Below are 16,246 nucleotides of genomic sequence, written 5' to 3'. Positions count from 1 at the left end.
CAACCCCCCCCCTCTCCCCCCCCCCCCCCCAATGCAAAAACTCAGCCTAGTACCATCAGAAATTTACATAGTTGGAACCACAAAAGTATATGACACTACCATCCACTGTCTCAAGATTACCTCTTCAGACAGCAATGGAGAACGAGATATCATCAGCCAACATTTCAAGTAACATCTTTCATGTCTAGAGATACTCAAACCTCGGGTTTGATAGTGATATTTTGTTCGACTTCTTCAACCTTCACTTCCGGCTTGTCTTTGCTATCACTGGACACAGACATATGGTGGAAGGTTTCTTGGATCTTCGTCATGCCCTCATGTACTGGTTCGATTGCTTGGTTTATAGTCAACACGACATCCTCCATGACCTGTTTTTGAAGTTGCATCAATATTAAGATCGACCAGACTTCTGGACGGTGTCTATATGATTTTTTGTATATAGACACTGCCATCCACATGTTTTAACAGGTCAAAAAGGGAAAAAAAATCTGACCTTCTGGCCTCCTTCAACAACGATATCCTGAACACTTTCTTTAACACTAGTTCCAGGTGCCTCGATGATGGTTTCTCTCTTTTCAAGAAGTGCTGGCTTTTCTTTATCGCCTTCTTCTATCTTAACCATAGCCTTCGTCTCTTGGGTCGTAATCTTTCCATAGTGGTACGCTGGTATGAAATGATACGGTTTTGCCGAGAAGACAAAAATGTGAGCAACTGCTGCGATTGCCATCTGTTCCAGGCACAAGAAATCTAACCTCAATCTCGCTAAGAGAAGGAAAATTGCACAGAAAAAACAAAGGCTGCATTTGGATGAAAGGAATCGGATTTAAAGGGAGGATTAGTAATAAGAATTTCAAATGACTGCATATTAAATGAATTTGAAATTCATCACAATGTCACCAAATATAGTTCAAAAGTGAAAGTGCAAGGATTTCAAATCTTTCGTAGCGTGAGTCTATCCAAATAAGCTTGATAGATTTGTTATTATGGACTTGAAATCCTTAGATCCAAATCCATTAATCCAAACACAACATAATTGTTCTTCTCAGGCTCCTTATTAACTAAAATCTTATGTTTTTTATGGGCTCCGATGAAATAATTCGAGTAATTGCAAAATAGATAATCCAATCAATGTCTTGCCCTGGAATATGCACTGTTTCTCAATACTAAGAAACGTACATAATGTTGTTATTACAGGGGATCTCAAGGGACTTTGGAGAGAACCCCCAAAGAAACAAACAAAAAACCGGAAGTAAGAGAATCGGGAATACAACATGACCGTTTGTCCACCACGCTTACCTCTATGCAGATGAGGAAATCCTGCAGTCCAGTTTGAAATTTTCCTTCTTTTGGCAGAACTCTGAAAGTACACAACAAAACAATACCCACACCTTGCCACCATGTTGCAAACACAATAGCCTTAAAGCTAATAAACTTCGCAAGTGGTTTTATTGGTTCAAGTCTTCGATGAGTTACGTTGTAAAATTGAATGAGGCAATACAGAGCCCACATCTGGCTGAAATTCAAAACTATTGTTATATATGGGTACCTGCAAGAAACAGAAATGTCGGAAGGTGGGAAACAGGGAAAGAACAATGAATAACGAGCCCAAGCCTAACTATGGTGTGATACATGAAAAATAAGATCATGCAATAAGTATAATTTCATAATGATATACTACCATCATGATTCTTCTATGTGATGATTGATAAAGCATACTTTCTTGGTTAGGAGTTTAATCAAGAACATGCAATTTTACTCAATACTTGCATGATTTTTCCAATAATTGACTTTTTTTAGCAAGCGTAAATTATACATACCCGTAATACCACTTAAAACTTCCATCACCATACACTCCAAATAGCTCGAGAATGAATGCTAAGAATGCACAAAGAGTCTTCATAATCATCTGCAGAGATATGGAATGCATAAGCTTGTTCAAAGAGAAGGGGCGAGAAACAGAAATATGCAAGAGCAGCAAGAGGATTTACGTATTGTACTAGACCAAATTTAATTATTGTGAATAAGTGCTCTCCGAGCACACATGGTCTGAGGATGAAGTTGCGAAATGTTTTCTGTTCTGACTGAGGATCCTCTTTCTCTTCTAGCAATGGCTTGCTGATTTGCTTCCTTGCCTCATCTTCAAGCAAGTCTATGACTTGCCGTTCACCACCTACCAAATGCTATTTTCTTGTGACTAAACTTATTGCAAAATCCAGATAAAACTGAATTCCAAGAGAATTGATATACACCGTGCATTTTTCGTTTATCGAAATGTGTAAGATTTTTATCATTAATTTTTTTGTATGACCATAAAGGCAAAATAACAAGGACTGACTTTGAACTAAGGAGAATGAACATCTAAAAAGCAGGAGGAGGTTGAACTTTGGCTATCAGTCCTTTTAGAAGCCAGACCATCTGGGTTTTGGAATCCTTACCAAGGCATGCAATCAGGTAGCTTCCGAATGCATACAGCGCAAATGCTTCGTAGCAATTTCTCAATATGTCGCAAACAAGCGACAACTTTGCGTTCCACAAGGATAAGATCTGGAACAGAGAGGCCATGGATCAAATTAAACATAAATGAACTGTGGAATCCGGAAAGAATTAAGCCGAGGAATTGAAGAAAACTTCCAAATGTATGTGCCTAGAAACTGTTCACCCTCTTTGAACGGAACTGCAGCTCGACTCACATTACTTCTAAAAATACCGAAACCAACTCTCATTCCAACATCATTTACTAAATATACATGTGAAAAAGAGCCAGTTAGATCACGAACGGGTACTTACTGACTCGGTTGCATAGACTGGAACCATAAAAAGAACAGCAACAATCCATTTCTGCTCCTGGTGAAAAGTAAGCTCAGATAATGATGTCAGCATCCAAGTACAATCCTTCAACTAGATATGTTTCATAGCTCACATTTTAAATAGAACCTCATGTAATGAAAATAGAAAAAAATTGCCAATTCCAGCAGCCATATTGAAATTTGCTATCCGGAATGTGAAATCCATACTTGAAAACAAACAAGATTTATTAAATTAGTGCAGATATCATTCTTACAAAGATGGGTATCAGATAGTACCTGCTCCGGCATATTCAACAGAAATTGAATGATTATATTAAGGATTGTGGAAAAGAAACTAACCGAAGGATTGGTGTATGATCTGAGATGCTGGAAAGTTAGGAAAAGAGAAAGGAATATTGCTGCAAAACTAAAGCACCCTGCAATAATGAAAGCTGGCAGGTGAAGATCTTTATATGTGTTTTGATAGAGAAACAAGTAGGGTGAGTCCATCCCACATGCATCTTCTATGGCAATTTCCTTATATTCTCTGATAAAATGAGAGAATATACCTGCCAAAAGATAAACCAATGCAGAAATATTACAAATAATGAGACATATACACTCAACCCACAAACTAATAAAGTAGCTTGCATTATAATTAAGAATTAGAGGCACAAGTATGAAATTTAACAAATGAAAATGTGAGGAAACTGTGTTTTTCCAGGTTTTGGGACCAAAAAGGATTGTTTCTTTCCTTCAAAATCAAGCCCTTTTGCATTCTTTCACTAACATAATTAGTAGTCTAAATCTTTTTTTTTTCTCCAATTGCAATTCTGGGATTGGTAACTGCAACCAGTACAAATTTCTACTTGAAAATCTTGCTCAGTCTCTTCCAGAACAACCCTCTCATTGCTATTTTCTTTCAGACAAATTACTGAATACGTCATACACAACAACTGAACAACACAAACAAGAATTCTTCACAAGCAAATGAAACAACCTTCTAACCCTAGAAAATCATCAAATTTTCAAGAGCATAATTCTTCAACTTGAACCCAAATCTCCCATTGCGGAACTGACAAACACAAATTAATCAAGATCGGGGAAAAGGGTTTCATGAACTGGGCATGCATACATACTCGCCACTGGGGGCGCCAAGAAAATTTGCTCCAGAAAGTATCACTCCCAGTCTCGAATTTAAGAATCTGCCGGAAAATAAACGGCGAAAATCTACTCTGGTACAGAATTCGTGAGGATTTACGATGATCTTGGCGTTACAGCAAAATGCCAATGGATTTTTGTTGGGTGGTAGACTAGAGTGGCATGCAGAACTTGCGTTAGAAGCAGACACGTTTCATCAAAAAATGACACGTCTACGTCAGTATATATCTATGTTTTTGGTTCCTAGCCGTTAACACCATTCTTCTTTCTTCATAGTTTTCCACATCTCCATCCTACGTTAGATGTGTCGGCACCAAATGTTTATTTGGGGTTAATAGATATTAAAAAGGATTTTAAATATAATAAATTATTATAAAATAAAGAAATAATTGAAAAATTGGTTACTTATTTAATTTAAGAGGTTCCGACCACTTTCTCTATGATTTGACATTTTCATTGTTTGAAAATTTATAAATATCTCATCATTTTAACGTCCGTCTAACAATTAATTTATTTCGTTAATCTCCAATAAATCTTAAATCAATTTCTGTCGTGAATTGAAATTGTCCTTTTTATTATGGATTGTTTTTCATTTTTAACTGTGTTTTTGTAGGTTTTAAGTGTTGTAAAATTTAAATTTGCATATATATACAATTATAAATATATATAAAAGAGACATAATTTGACAACAAATAATTAATTTTATCTCCAAATATATTCCATTCATATATATATATATACAATAATATACATATAATTCAAGACACGTACCAATTAAAAATATATGTCTCTCAAGATACAAAAACCAAACATATACAAACACCTATTTTACACTATCTTGAGTCATCTCCAAAAATTAAATACAAACATAGACACTATTTCTAATACATATTTATTTATCTATATTTTTCTCTCTATATCTCCATAAAACACTAAAAAACAATCTAAAAGTCAAACCAAACATAATGCATGTGTTTTCTTAGTCATTGCCCACTTGTCCTTCTCCTTTAAATGTAACCAACAGCACTACTTTTTTTTTTTTTATAAAGTGACTGTTTTGTCCTTACTTATTATATATTATTTCTTATTCTAATGATCGTTTAATTTTTTTTCAGTGTATTAAAAGTCATATGATCTAATCAATTAATTTCAATTGTTAGATCTTAAATTTATAAAAAATCAAGGAATTTCTGTTGTTGCTAGTTACATTATTTGTTGTAGTGTTTTTACCTAATCGTCTGGGGGCCATACAATTATTTTTTATTTGAGGGGAATACTTATAATTTTTAAAAAACGATAATAAAAGTATTTGTAATTATGTCAAATCCACATAATTAACTGTAATTCACCCTTAATTTAAACACATTTCTTATTTATGCCATTTGAAATAATTTAAATTTAAATTATATAATTAATCACTACACAAAAAAAAAAAAAAGAGAGAAACTTAGCGACTGAAAGTATCAAGTGGTAATTTTAATATTGTCACTAAGCTAACTATATGTATTAGTAATAAAAATTTTAATTTGTATGCAATCTTTGTCACTATTAATAATTATATTGTGAGAAGATTAAAATAATTATTACTTAATTTTATATTTTTAAAATTATCATTTGATATTTTATCGTTAATTACATACATAATTACGTCAACATCTCAATAAAATGGACGCTATATCAATATGACTAAAAATAATAAATAAATTTTAATAATTTACATAAAGTAAGACAAATATTCATAAATATAAAGTAAGACAAATACTCACATACGTGATAGAATTTGAACCGATGACCTTAAACTTATTAACGGGACCTCAACCTTACATCTCATATTTCACCATCACTTTTATTCAATTTTCAAAGCATATATAAATTTACTATCTCTAAAATTTAAATTTTGTTCTACATTATTAATTGATCATGTCCGAGATGCATACTATTTTCTATTGGGCAAAATGGTCAAAGTAGAGTTACAATTCACAAATTCCTACTTTATATATATACATAGTCCCTAATTTTTCACTTTATTCCTCAAATTATTTATATTATACTATATTCTTTGACAAGTTATATCTATTTTAATGAAGAAAACATTTAAACTTTAAATATATTTTTCTGAATAAAAATTATGGATAAATATTAGTATTGAACATGCCCTCTATACATTTAATATAGATTTAGAGGATGTCTAGTTAAATTTATTTAAAAAGTCTTATAAGTTCATACATCTAATAAGATATTCTTAATATATACTTATAAGATATTAAATTTTAATTTAAAAATAAGTTCATAAACTGTTTCGATAAATCATATTATGGAGCTTATAAGATGTCAGTAATATAAAATTTATAATCCAATTGAAGGAATTTGTTACAATATGAGAAATAAGTTAGCAATTCCTTATTTTATTTTTTCAAAGAGCTCGTGAGTTCCAAATCATTTGTAAATTGCAGAGAAATTAGGTTTGGTGTCCCTTTCAATTTAAATATTTTCGTAAAGGTATTTCAGCCTCCATTACATGACAAGATGTTTAATACATTCACATTACTATTAAAATTCGCATTGACTTTTCTATTTTAAATTATATTACATATTTTATTTTATTTAGAGATAATTATATTTTTCTTCGGTATAATTTCATGAAAATTTATTATGGTTTAAAAAGTTATATACTTTTAAGATTTATTTTCGGCTCATAAATAAGTCTTACTATCAGTAAAATTCACCGAATTTGCTGCTATTAACAAAACAATCCAGATAAAACTCTGTATATACTCTCAATTGATTTATTACTGATTTATTGTGGGTCAAATAAATTATTTTATAATCAAATTACCTTTATAATCTTCACATGTTAATGCATATGAGGAGATATATCTTTGTCCTTATAAGGGTAATTTAGTTAGAAGAAAAATATTCGATCTGCAATAAGTTATTATAAGTCAATCGTGGCTACATATCAATTTTTTCAGTATTTTTCTCAATATTAATAAATTTAGTGAATTTTAACTAACGAAGGGACTTATTTGTTAGACGGAAACAAATATGTAATTTTCAAACCACATGAGGTCTATGTGTTATTACACCAAATCTCAGCAGATGAGAGTGTTTATCCCTTTTGTTTAATATATATAAAAATATATAAATATGCCACGCTATAATATTTTTTTCTAAATAAAATACATATTAAATGATATAAAAGATATACCATGATTTGAAATGAAAAGTAATATTGCTAAATTTAGGATAGTGATGATGAAAACAAACGTCTTACATTGATTGCAAACGAAAAGTTTGAGCGGCTTATAAGCTCCAACGCCTTATCTCCTTAATAAGGAAGCACCTTATCAAAACATAACCATAAGACTCATATAAAATTAGAACGAATAATAACTTACAGAACGAGACACCAATTAAGTTTCATGTCAAATCAGATAATTAAGCCCTTTTTGAAATTGCTCTAGCTGTAGTTGTTGACCCTTTTGGGTTTGGGATTTAGCGCAAGTGATATTCGTAGGATTATTATATGCTAGATTCTGATGTAGTACATCCATGGCCCACCAAATATTTTTTCATAATTATTATTATTATTTCTTTTTTTTTTGTTTCTGTATTATTTAATAATAATTGATTTCTTAGAGCAATTAATTGTGATATATTTTATATATTGACGTCCTATTAATCAAAGGATGTTCGCTTTCAAACTTTAAAAGTGCATTTTCAATTAGTCCTCACTCTTCCGGTAATAAATTTGGGCCTATTGGTATCAAATGAATCCATTTTAAAAATTAAAAGAATATAATTATATTAAAATATAGTTTAATAATGTGGATTTGCATCATACATATGTTGGTGTGACACAATTGTAAAGACCAGAGTAAAATTGAAGATCCTAACATCAATACAAAAATGATTCTTGATTTTCTTTTTTAAAAAAATACAATATAGTATCCATTTTTTTAATAATTATATTTCTTTCTTTCTTTTTTAAGTACATCAAGGACAGGGACAGGGACGGGGGAGCCTGATTTAAATTTAGGACCTCTTTTTCAGTGATGACAGGTGATGTCAACTCAACCAAATATTGATGATTTATAGAGACCAGGAGAATAAAAATTATATGTTTGGAGAAAAAAGATGAAGAGATGAACAATTCATTGTAATTTTTGCTTTTAGATGGATTTAATTTTAACAAAATTATTAATTGTATATCGAAAAGTAGATTTAATTTTAAAAAAATGATTAATTGTATATCGAAAAGTAGTCATTATAACCCATTCCTCTTAATTAAATGCGCATTTAGATAAAATGCATCATAATGACAAAAACTAATAAAAATGAATCAATTTTAAATATGTATAAATAAAAAAATATTAATAAAATTTTATTAAACTTTATGATATAATATATATAATCACTTGATGAAAAAAGAAAAAAAGTATGAAGTAGGTAGTCTTATTTGTTCTTTCTTTTGTAGCATGTGGTCTATAAAATTGACACCTTGCTAAAAAGTATCTAATAATTAGAGGTCATGATTCATGGATACCTTCAACCAATCAACTTTGTTTTTACTCATTTGGGCTTCTTCCAACTGCTACTCATTTACAATTTTTTTTATTAAAATTTAAATTACGTGAACTTTCGGCATTATGATGCTATGTCTAATTATATAAATATTTTATTTTGTAAAAAAAATTTAAAATATATTTTTAAAAAATATTATTATATAAGAGCAATATTGTCTAAAATTTTAATTATGGGTGGTAAATATTATATTGGTTAGTTTAAGGGGGTAATTGTTATACGGTTAATAGTTCAGGGGAGCAAAGCATATTTTATCCTATTTTTTATTAAGTTTATATTCTTATTTTTTCATAAAATTAAAATATACAATATGAATATCAAGATAAAATATAATATAAGTGTGTCCTATATATAAATTCTTAACCAAAATGTAGCTAAAAAATATAAATAATTAATTTATTTTAAAAAGTACGCAATGAAAATTTTTTATTTATCAAAATTAGTTAATTTTTTTTAGTAATTTCATCTCAAGATTTTTAATTTCAATGGAGTGAATTAGTTTTGCTTTTTGTTTTTTAATTAAGTTCAAAATTTGTTTTTTTTTAAAAAAAAACCCAATTTTTTAAAAAATATAAAAAAAATTCTAAACGTCTCCAAAACATATAAGACACACAAATAGGTGTGTGTATAATGCGTCATATATCTTTTTTTTTTAATTTAAACATACGAATGCTGCATTCAATACGTGTTCCTGATACATTTAAATTGTGTGCATATTCAATACTGTATTAAATAATTTTTTAAAGTATTCATACATTATAGATTAATACGAATAATTATTTTTAATACTGTATTAAATAATTTTTTAAAATATTCGAGTATTGTACACTGATACAGATAATTAGGATAGTAGAGTTTGGGTTTCCAATATGGAAGGAGCAAGTGGAGAAACCGCACGTGGTCCACTGAATGTCTTCACAAAGCACTGACTTCTGCAAGAAGATAACCACCTCTGTCGGTTTACGTGCCAACTTTCCAAAGCGCTCCCGCGGTTACGCGCTCTTCTTTGCTTCTCCAACATTGTTTTTTTTCCCTTTTTTCTTTTTTTGGTTTGTTCAAATCATATAATAACCTTAATTATCAATCTTAGTTCTGGGACATTGTGAAATTTCTTTCGACTTTCTACAACCATCACACTCTCTGGTACACTCTGGGCACCCCTCTTTCCTCTTCTCTCTCCGATCCTTTTTCACTGTTGATGATTTGATGATGTCTTTTATCATGATCTTGCTCTGAAAAATTCTGGGCATGAAATGAAATGCTAAATGCTGAGTGTGTTTTGTTTGGGGATTTTGATCGGGAGCCCTAGATCTTTTATTCACCCTCGATACTAATTACTGGGATTCTTGAATTTTTTGGTCATCTGGTTCTGTCGGCGATCCCTATCCTGTGTGGGTTGTTATCAGGCGGATTGTAGGGGTTGAGTATGGAAAATCTGCGTCGTATTTTCTGTCGTACGCGCCCGAAATTTCGTGGAAGTTTCAATGGAGTCTGCGTCTTGGTTTTGATTTTCTTGTTTTTCAACAAAGAGGAGATTCTTCAGACCCCATACTCGAAGAAGCCCTTTTCAAATCTTCCCCAGGAGAGCAGCTTCACATATGATTCTCTTGAAAACCCGATTTCTCGGCGGAAACTTTATCAGAATAGTGTCGTTATCAAATCGTCGAACGACAATTTGATCACTGACGGGGGGTTAGAGAGCGATGATTTCCAGTCGAATAGAGAGCCAGCAATTTGCACTGAAATCTATCAACATAGGGGTTATAATTCCAAATGCGACTACTTGAGAGCCAACCCGGATTGTAATTCAGATGGAATTTTCAATTACATTCTGTTCTTTTACTGTGACTGCGAAAATATTCAGCCCTTGGGGTATTTTGTTCTGGCCATTTGGTTGCTTGCTTTGTTCTATTTGCTGGGGAATACTGCAGCTGATTACTTTTGTTGTTCTCTAGAGAAGCTTTCCAATTTGCTGAAATTGCCCCCTACAGTTGCAGGAGTGACTCTGCTTCCTTTGGGGAACGGGGCGCCCGATGTGTTTGCTAGTATTGCTGCTTTTGCGGGCAGGAACTCCGGTGATGTGGGCCTCAACAGTGTGTTGGGCGGAGCTTTTTTCGTTATTTGTATTGTCGCCGGGACTGTTTCCCTGTGCGTAGCTGAGAGAAATATACAGATTGATAAGAAGTGTTTTATAAGGGACGTGACATTTTTCCTCATTGCGCTTGTGTCGCTCTTAGTAATCTTGGTAGTTGGCGAGGTGAGTGTCGGAGGTGCTATTGCATTTGTTTCCATTTATGTGGTTTATGCCTTGTGTGTTGCTGTGGGCGAGTTGCTGAGGAAGCATGGCAGGAGGTTGAAGTTGGAGACCTTCTTGCCTTTATTACCCGTTACCGGAAGTGCGTTGTCTGGTGGAAATGCTGTTGGTGAATTTGACTCTACTCCTCTGCTTTACTCTGATACGGGGGACGGTGTACCACATCTCCAAGCAAAGCTGCCCCATTGGATGTGGGCATCAAATGTGATGATTTATTCCAACGAAGCGGTCAAGACGAGTGATGATGAAAGTCCCAAATACTTGTGGGGTTGGAGTGATGAGGAGATGGCTAGTGAACCGTCATCTTTCTCCTGTTCTAGTCTGTGTGCATTGCTTGAAATACCACTGGCGATTCCTCGCAGGCTGACCATTCCTATTGTCGAGGAGGGGAGGTGGTCAAAGACATACGCTGTAGGTAGTGCTTCCCTTTCACCCCTTCTTTTAGCCTTTCTCTGGAGCACTGCAGATAGCGACAGCCCTACATCTGAAGGGATTCTATATCTCACCGGTGCTATAATTGGTGGTATTCTTGGTCTCCTTGCATTTATATACACCAGCACTGATCATCCACCTCGGAAATTCTTATTCCCCTGGGTCCTGGGGGGTTTCGCAATGAGTATCATCTGGTTTTACATGATTGCAAACGAGCTCGTCTCATTGCTCGTCGCATTCGGTGTCATACTTAGAATCAAGCCGTCTTTGCTGGCATTGACTATCTTGGCGTGGGGAAACTCAATGGGTGATCTGATGTCAAACGTTGCCATTGCTCTGAACGGGGGGCACGGTGTGCAGATTGCTATGTCGGGATGCTACGCGGGGCCAATGTTCAACACTCTGGTTGGTTTGGGTATCTCTCTGCTCCTTGGAGCTTGGTCCCATAAACCAGCATCTTACATCGTCCCGAGAGACATCAGCTTGTATTCCACTCTCGGTTTCTTGATTTTAGGTCTCGTTTGGTCGCTCGTTGTGTTGCCACGAAATGGAATGCGGCCAAGCAAATTGTTGGGGGTGGGCCTAATGGCCATCTACTTGGGCTTTCTGACTCTCAGAGCCACCATTGCCATGGGTGATGGATCACTTAATGTTTCCCGTTGATTACAGTATGAGTTACATAGTGTAATATTTGACTAGTAAAGTTAGATATGAAATAGATTTAGGTGAAACTGAAAAGCTGTTAGTTTGCTTTGGTCTCATGTTGTAAGAAAGCTTGTAAAGTGCAGTATCTATGACTGTTAGGCACCATAACAACCTTGTCCCACAATGCAAGCTCATAAGATATGAAGCTCTGTATTTACTCTTTTACATTGAGAAAAACTCTTATTACTTTGATGATGGCACACACATTCTTCATTCAGATATATCTTTTGTTCAATCTAATTTTCATAACCTCAAAAAAACTTGGATGCCAAGAGTAAATAGTTGTCGGGCGACATGTTTGAACTCATTTTTCCAGACTGCGGCACTGCAGCTTTCTTCTCCTTCGGGTGGATTTGGCCCACCTTTTAAATAATTTAAAAATAACATGAAATAAAAATAAAAAAATATTCTAGTTCATTTGGGAATATCGCAATTTCAAAATTTCTCCGTTAAAAAATGATTCGGGTTGAGGTCATATGTCCACATTTTGAAGTACCTTGGTCTCAAAAGTTGATTAGATAAAGAGACGTTAAGCTTGTAAGGGTGGTCCAACTAGAATAAATTTGGTGGAATTGAAGAACTTGTATTATAATTTATACAATAGATTTTATTGCGCTTTTTTAAAGTTACGTGTGTCAGAACATATACGGTAGGGGTATGATGGTCATTGGCCTTAAGTTGAGGCTGATGATTCTCTATCAACTTCTGGAACGTTCCCTATAAAATAATTAAGAATGATTTTTTTAAAAAAAATAATATTATTAAGGTACTTATCGCTACCGTAGCCGCCCTCGGCCCGCTCCAGCCGTCGTCATCCTTCTCCTTGTAGCATCTCATGAACAACTCTATCTGCTTGAGCGACCGACCGAGCTCTGCCTCCTGTAGAAAAATAAAACAGTTAACATAATATGTATAAAATAATAATAAACCTATAAAGTACTATAATGTATTTACCAACTTTCTCTTGTGCATGCCGATAAAGAAAGATCCCTCGTGGTACACAGTCGAGGACGGCGTGGGGTTCGTCTTATTCTTCGACGACTCCTGTTGGAAATCCTCGCTGGCCCAGTACGCTTGGAGCTGGAGCAATATGTCCTTGGCCAACCAAACTGGCTTGACCAGGCTCGTTCGGCGACAGAGAATGTATAGTTCCTTTGTGCACATTCACAAACGGGTCAAGCATTGCTTTTAGCATTTGTAGCATATCATATGAACTTTTTGTTATAGTACTACTCAAGTTTATCCACTTTTTCCTGTCAACATTGTCTTTTCTATTTTTAACAACTTTTATTGGAAATATTAGCCTAATATTGTGATTATTGACATAATTATGTAAATAATATTATTATTGGGAATATTAGTCTAATTTTTTGATTGTTGACATTATTATGTAAATAATATTACTATTGAAAATATTAGCCTAAATTTTGTAATTATTGATATTATTATGTAAATAATTTTATTATTGAAAATATTAGTCTAATTTTATAATCATTGACATTATTATATAAATAATATTATTATTAAAAATATTGGTCTAATTTTGTGTATTGGCATTATTTTGTAAATAATATTATTATTGAGAATATTAGCCTAAATTTTATGATTATTGACAATATTATGTATGTAAATAATATTATTATTGAGAATATTAGCTTAATTTTGTGATTATCAACGCAAGAGTGTCCTTAATTCTAATAATGTATTTTAAATAGAGTTCCAACCATTTAGCATTGCTATGTTGGAACGATCCTGGGAGCGGACATTATACCTGTTATTTTGGAATACATGTTGACACAGTTTGACCGTTGTAAAAAGATAACCCATAAAAAATGGGAATCATAACGTCTATCAAGTTTAGTTACTATTGTGTTCCAATAGGAAATGGGCTTGGAAATAGTCGGTTGATTCATGCCAAATTCCATATTTTTTTGTAGTGTAATGAGTAGAGATTCAATCCAAATGCAATATATATTTGTTTAACGGGCCTGAAATTGAGTCTAGACCCAATAACATGCATTGGATTTGAATCTGAGCCTAGGCCTTTTCTTTTCTCAATGGGCTTGAGTAAGGCTCCATCTTACCTATTGATAGTCCTAATTCGAACCTAATTTGAATTAAAATTTTTCCTTAACTGAAATTTATAATTTGAATTATTATTGCAAAGGCATCATTTTCACACTCTAGAGGCATAAATGAAACTTGTTGATTCCTCCTCCATGATATATATTCCACTCATACAACAAATTAAAAAGAAGCAAAAGCAAGAAAAAGAGATCAGTTTTAATCACTTTTTGTTCTTACTTTCTTAAAGGAATTTAGGAATCAGAATATATACATACATATATATTCTTATTTTTCACGAAATGCTAATAATTCATGGACATGGCTGCATGAGTTGCTGCACCCTTTTTCTATGGTTGTAAATTCAGCCCATAAAGCTGAATATTCATGATAATATACAAAACAAAGCAAATAGAAAGCTAGCTACTACAATCATTTTGCTTGTTCCAATTTAATTATATATTTTCACTCCCAATATTCTATTATAAAATAATATGATTACATCTTATATTTTATTTAATTTACTATTACATGATGTAAATTTTATCATAATGTATATAAGTTGGAACTGCTGGAGTTAAAAATAAGCACGTGGGCCTATTTTTAATTCTTCAAGAAGGAAGAGAACAAAGAAACGACACAGAACCAACCTAGTTCCGTGGCGAATAGAGTCAAGTTACTTATGGCAGTTTGTGTACATCCAAACACATCATTAGCAATTAATGAAATTTCACTTTTATACAAACAATCTTGATCAAACACATTATTAAAAGGGTTATTACATCAATTAATATTCCAAAAGAAACAAAGAATTAAAGAATAATGGCTTCTGCACTACTAGTAATTGATGGCCTGCATTAATTCTTGCAACAAGTGGAATAAATGAATTTATTTACATATCCATATATATAGTGATATTGCCCTAATTGTGCAGAGATTTTATTACATCATCAACATCTTGTGGATCCATCATATATGTAGTCAAGAACAGCAATTACTCCCAACACAAAGGCTTGATCTGCTCCCTCCATTATCTTTACATGGTAAAAATCCCTGCCTGTCATCACTTGCTCCACCTCCTCCTTCACACCAACCTGCATATATAATACCATGCACAACAATTTCAAGAGAGAGAGAGAGAGAGAGAGAGAGAGAGGGAGAGATGTATCAGTACCTGTGCTATTAAGTGTCCGGTGGAGTCGACAATGCTGCAAGACCGATTCGGGAAGTCACCGTTGATCTTAAAGTTGCCGTAGCTGCTGGAGTTAAGGGAGATTCTGATGGGAGTGTTGCTTGAAAAACATGAATTCGGCTCTTTTAAGGTGAAAACATGGTGATGAGATCCTAAGTAGTCATAACTGTAGCCTTTCCATTGCCTTGTTAGGCTTAATGCCTCAACTATTTCTCCCTGCAACAAATTAAGACACAAACAATTAATGACTCAATCTTGATCATGTGATTGTCTAGACAAACGTTGTTGACGGGCTGGCCCCAAACCATGTTAGAAATCGTATACCTTTCGCCTGATGAGGAGCAAAGCGTTTCCCACACCGTCCCTGAGAATGAGCTCTTCTTTCTTGCCAAGAATTCCACAGCCATCAACCCAAAAAACCACCCTTTGGCTGCAATCAGCCACCACGAAACCACCACCGGTCACCACGTTCGGCCGCCTCCTAACCGTGAGAACCACCTCGGACGGTGAACAATAGACCTTGCTCACTATTGGCTTCATCATGTTGTTCATACTTAGACAGGTTTCCTTGTTTTTAGTATAATATCTTGCTTCATGGGAAGAATCAAATTTATAGACAACGTATGTATGTGTTGTTGTTTTGAGTAGTTGTATGCAATATCTTCAATATATATGTATATATGTATATATATAAAGTGAGTGTACAGTTGGGATGAATGAGTATACTGTTATGTAGTTCAAAATGGTTGAAAACATTAAAACATTCCCTAATTTGTGCATTTCTTGCAGAGATTTTCAGCCTTTGATCTTATCATAATACTCCCCAACAAGAGAGTACAATCAAATCACGAAACTGCCTAATCGAAGGGTCAAATCTGGACCGCATATCCTACTTACCTGTCAATTCATTGATTGCTCTTCCTTCTTTATATGATGGAGGAAGCAATACAAATTCAAAGTATGAAGGAAGAGTTCGTCACACAAGTATTTTATTGTCGAATGAATTCT

The 16,246-nt window shown here is 33.5% G+C and overlaps 3 protein-coding genes across 5 annotated transcripts; 1 reads left to right on the top strand and 2 right to left on the bottom strand.

The window, feature by feature from the left end:
- On the bottom strand, window positions 28-4,178 carry LOC105161934 (protein LAZ1 homolog 2). 3 transcript variants are annotated; one of them, XM_011079802.2, is made up of 9 exons: window positions 3,926-4,178; window positions 3,147-3,355; window positions 2,788-2,844; window positions 2,436-2,544; window positions 1,998-2,170; window positions 1,818-1,906; window positions 1,297-1,546; window positions 494-727; window positions 28-368 (listed from the first exon to the last, which is right to left on the bottom strand). In XM_011079802.2, the coding sequence occupies exons 2-9, from the start codon at window positions 3,294-3,296 to the stop codon at window positions 195-197; spliced, it is 1,236 nt and encodes a 411-aa protein (XP_011078104.1). In that variant the 5' UTR covers window positions 3,297-3,355; window positions 3,926-4,178; the 3' UTR covers window positions 28-194. The 3 variants fall into 3 exon arrangements, with proteins under 3 accessions (XP_011078104.1, XP_011078102.1, XP_011078103.1); XM_011079800.2 differs by having other exon boundaries at window positions 1,989-2,170; window positions 3,926-4,171; XM_011079801.2 differs by lacking the exon at window positions 3,926-4,178 and adding an exon at window positions 3,787-3,915 and having other exon boundaries at window positions 1,989-2,170.
- Window positions 9,484-12,203, top strand: LOC105161933 (cation/calcium exchanger 3-like). Its single transcript, XM_011079799.2, has one exon. It carries the CDS (start codon window positions 9,958-9,960, stop codon window positions 11,938-11,940), a length of 1,983 nt encoding a protein of 660 aa, XP_011078101.1. The 5' UTR covers window positions 9,484-9,957; the 3' UTR covers window positions 11,941-12,203.
- Window positions 14,797-15,912, bottom strand: LOC105161932 (protein LURP-one-related 6). The gene is made up of 3 exons (XM_011079798.2): window positions 15,563-15,912; window positions 15,221-15,454; window positions 14,797-15,140 (listed from the first exon to the last, which is right to left on the bottom strand). Exons 1-3 carry the CDS (start codon window positions 15,788-15,790, stop codon window positions 14,997-14,999), a joined length of 606 nt encoding a protein of 201 aa, XP_011078100.1. The 5' UTR covers window positions 15,791-15,912; the 3' UTR covers window positions 14,797-14,996.

Source organism: Sesamum indicum, linkage group LG5 (assembly GCF_000512975.1).
Source record: "Sesamum indicum cultivar Zhongzhi No. 13 linkage group LG5, S_indicum_v1.0, whole genome shotgun sequence".
NCBI lineage: Eukaryota > Viridiplantae > Streptophyta > Magnoliopsida > Lamiales > Pedaliaceae > Sesamum > Sesamum indicum.
Note: the sequence above shows the minus strand (reverse complement) of the source record. Positions and strands in the feature narration are given on the sequence as shown.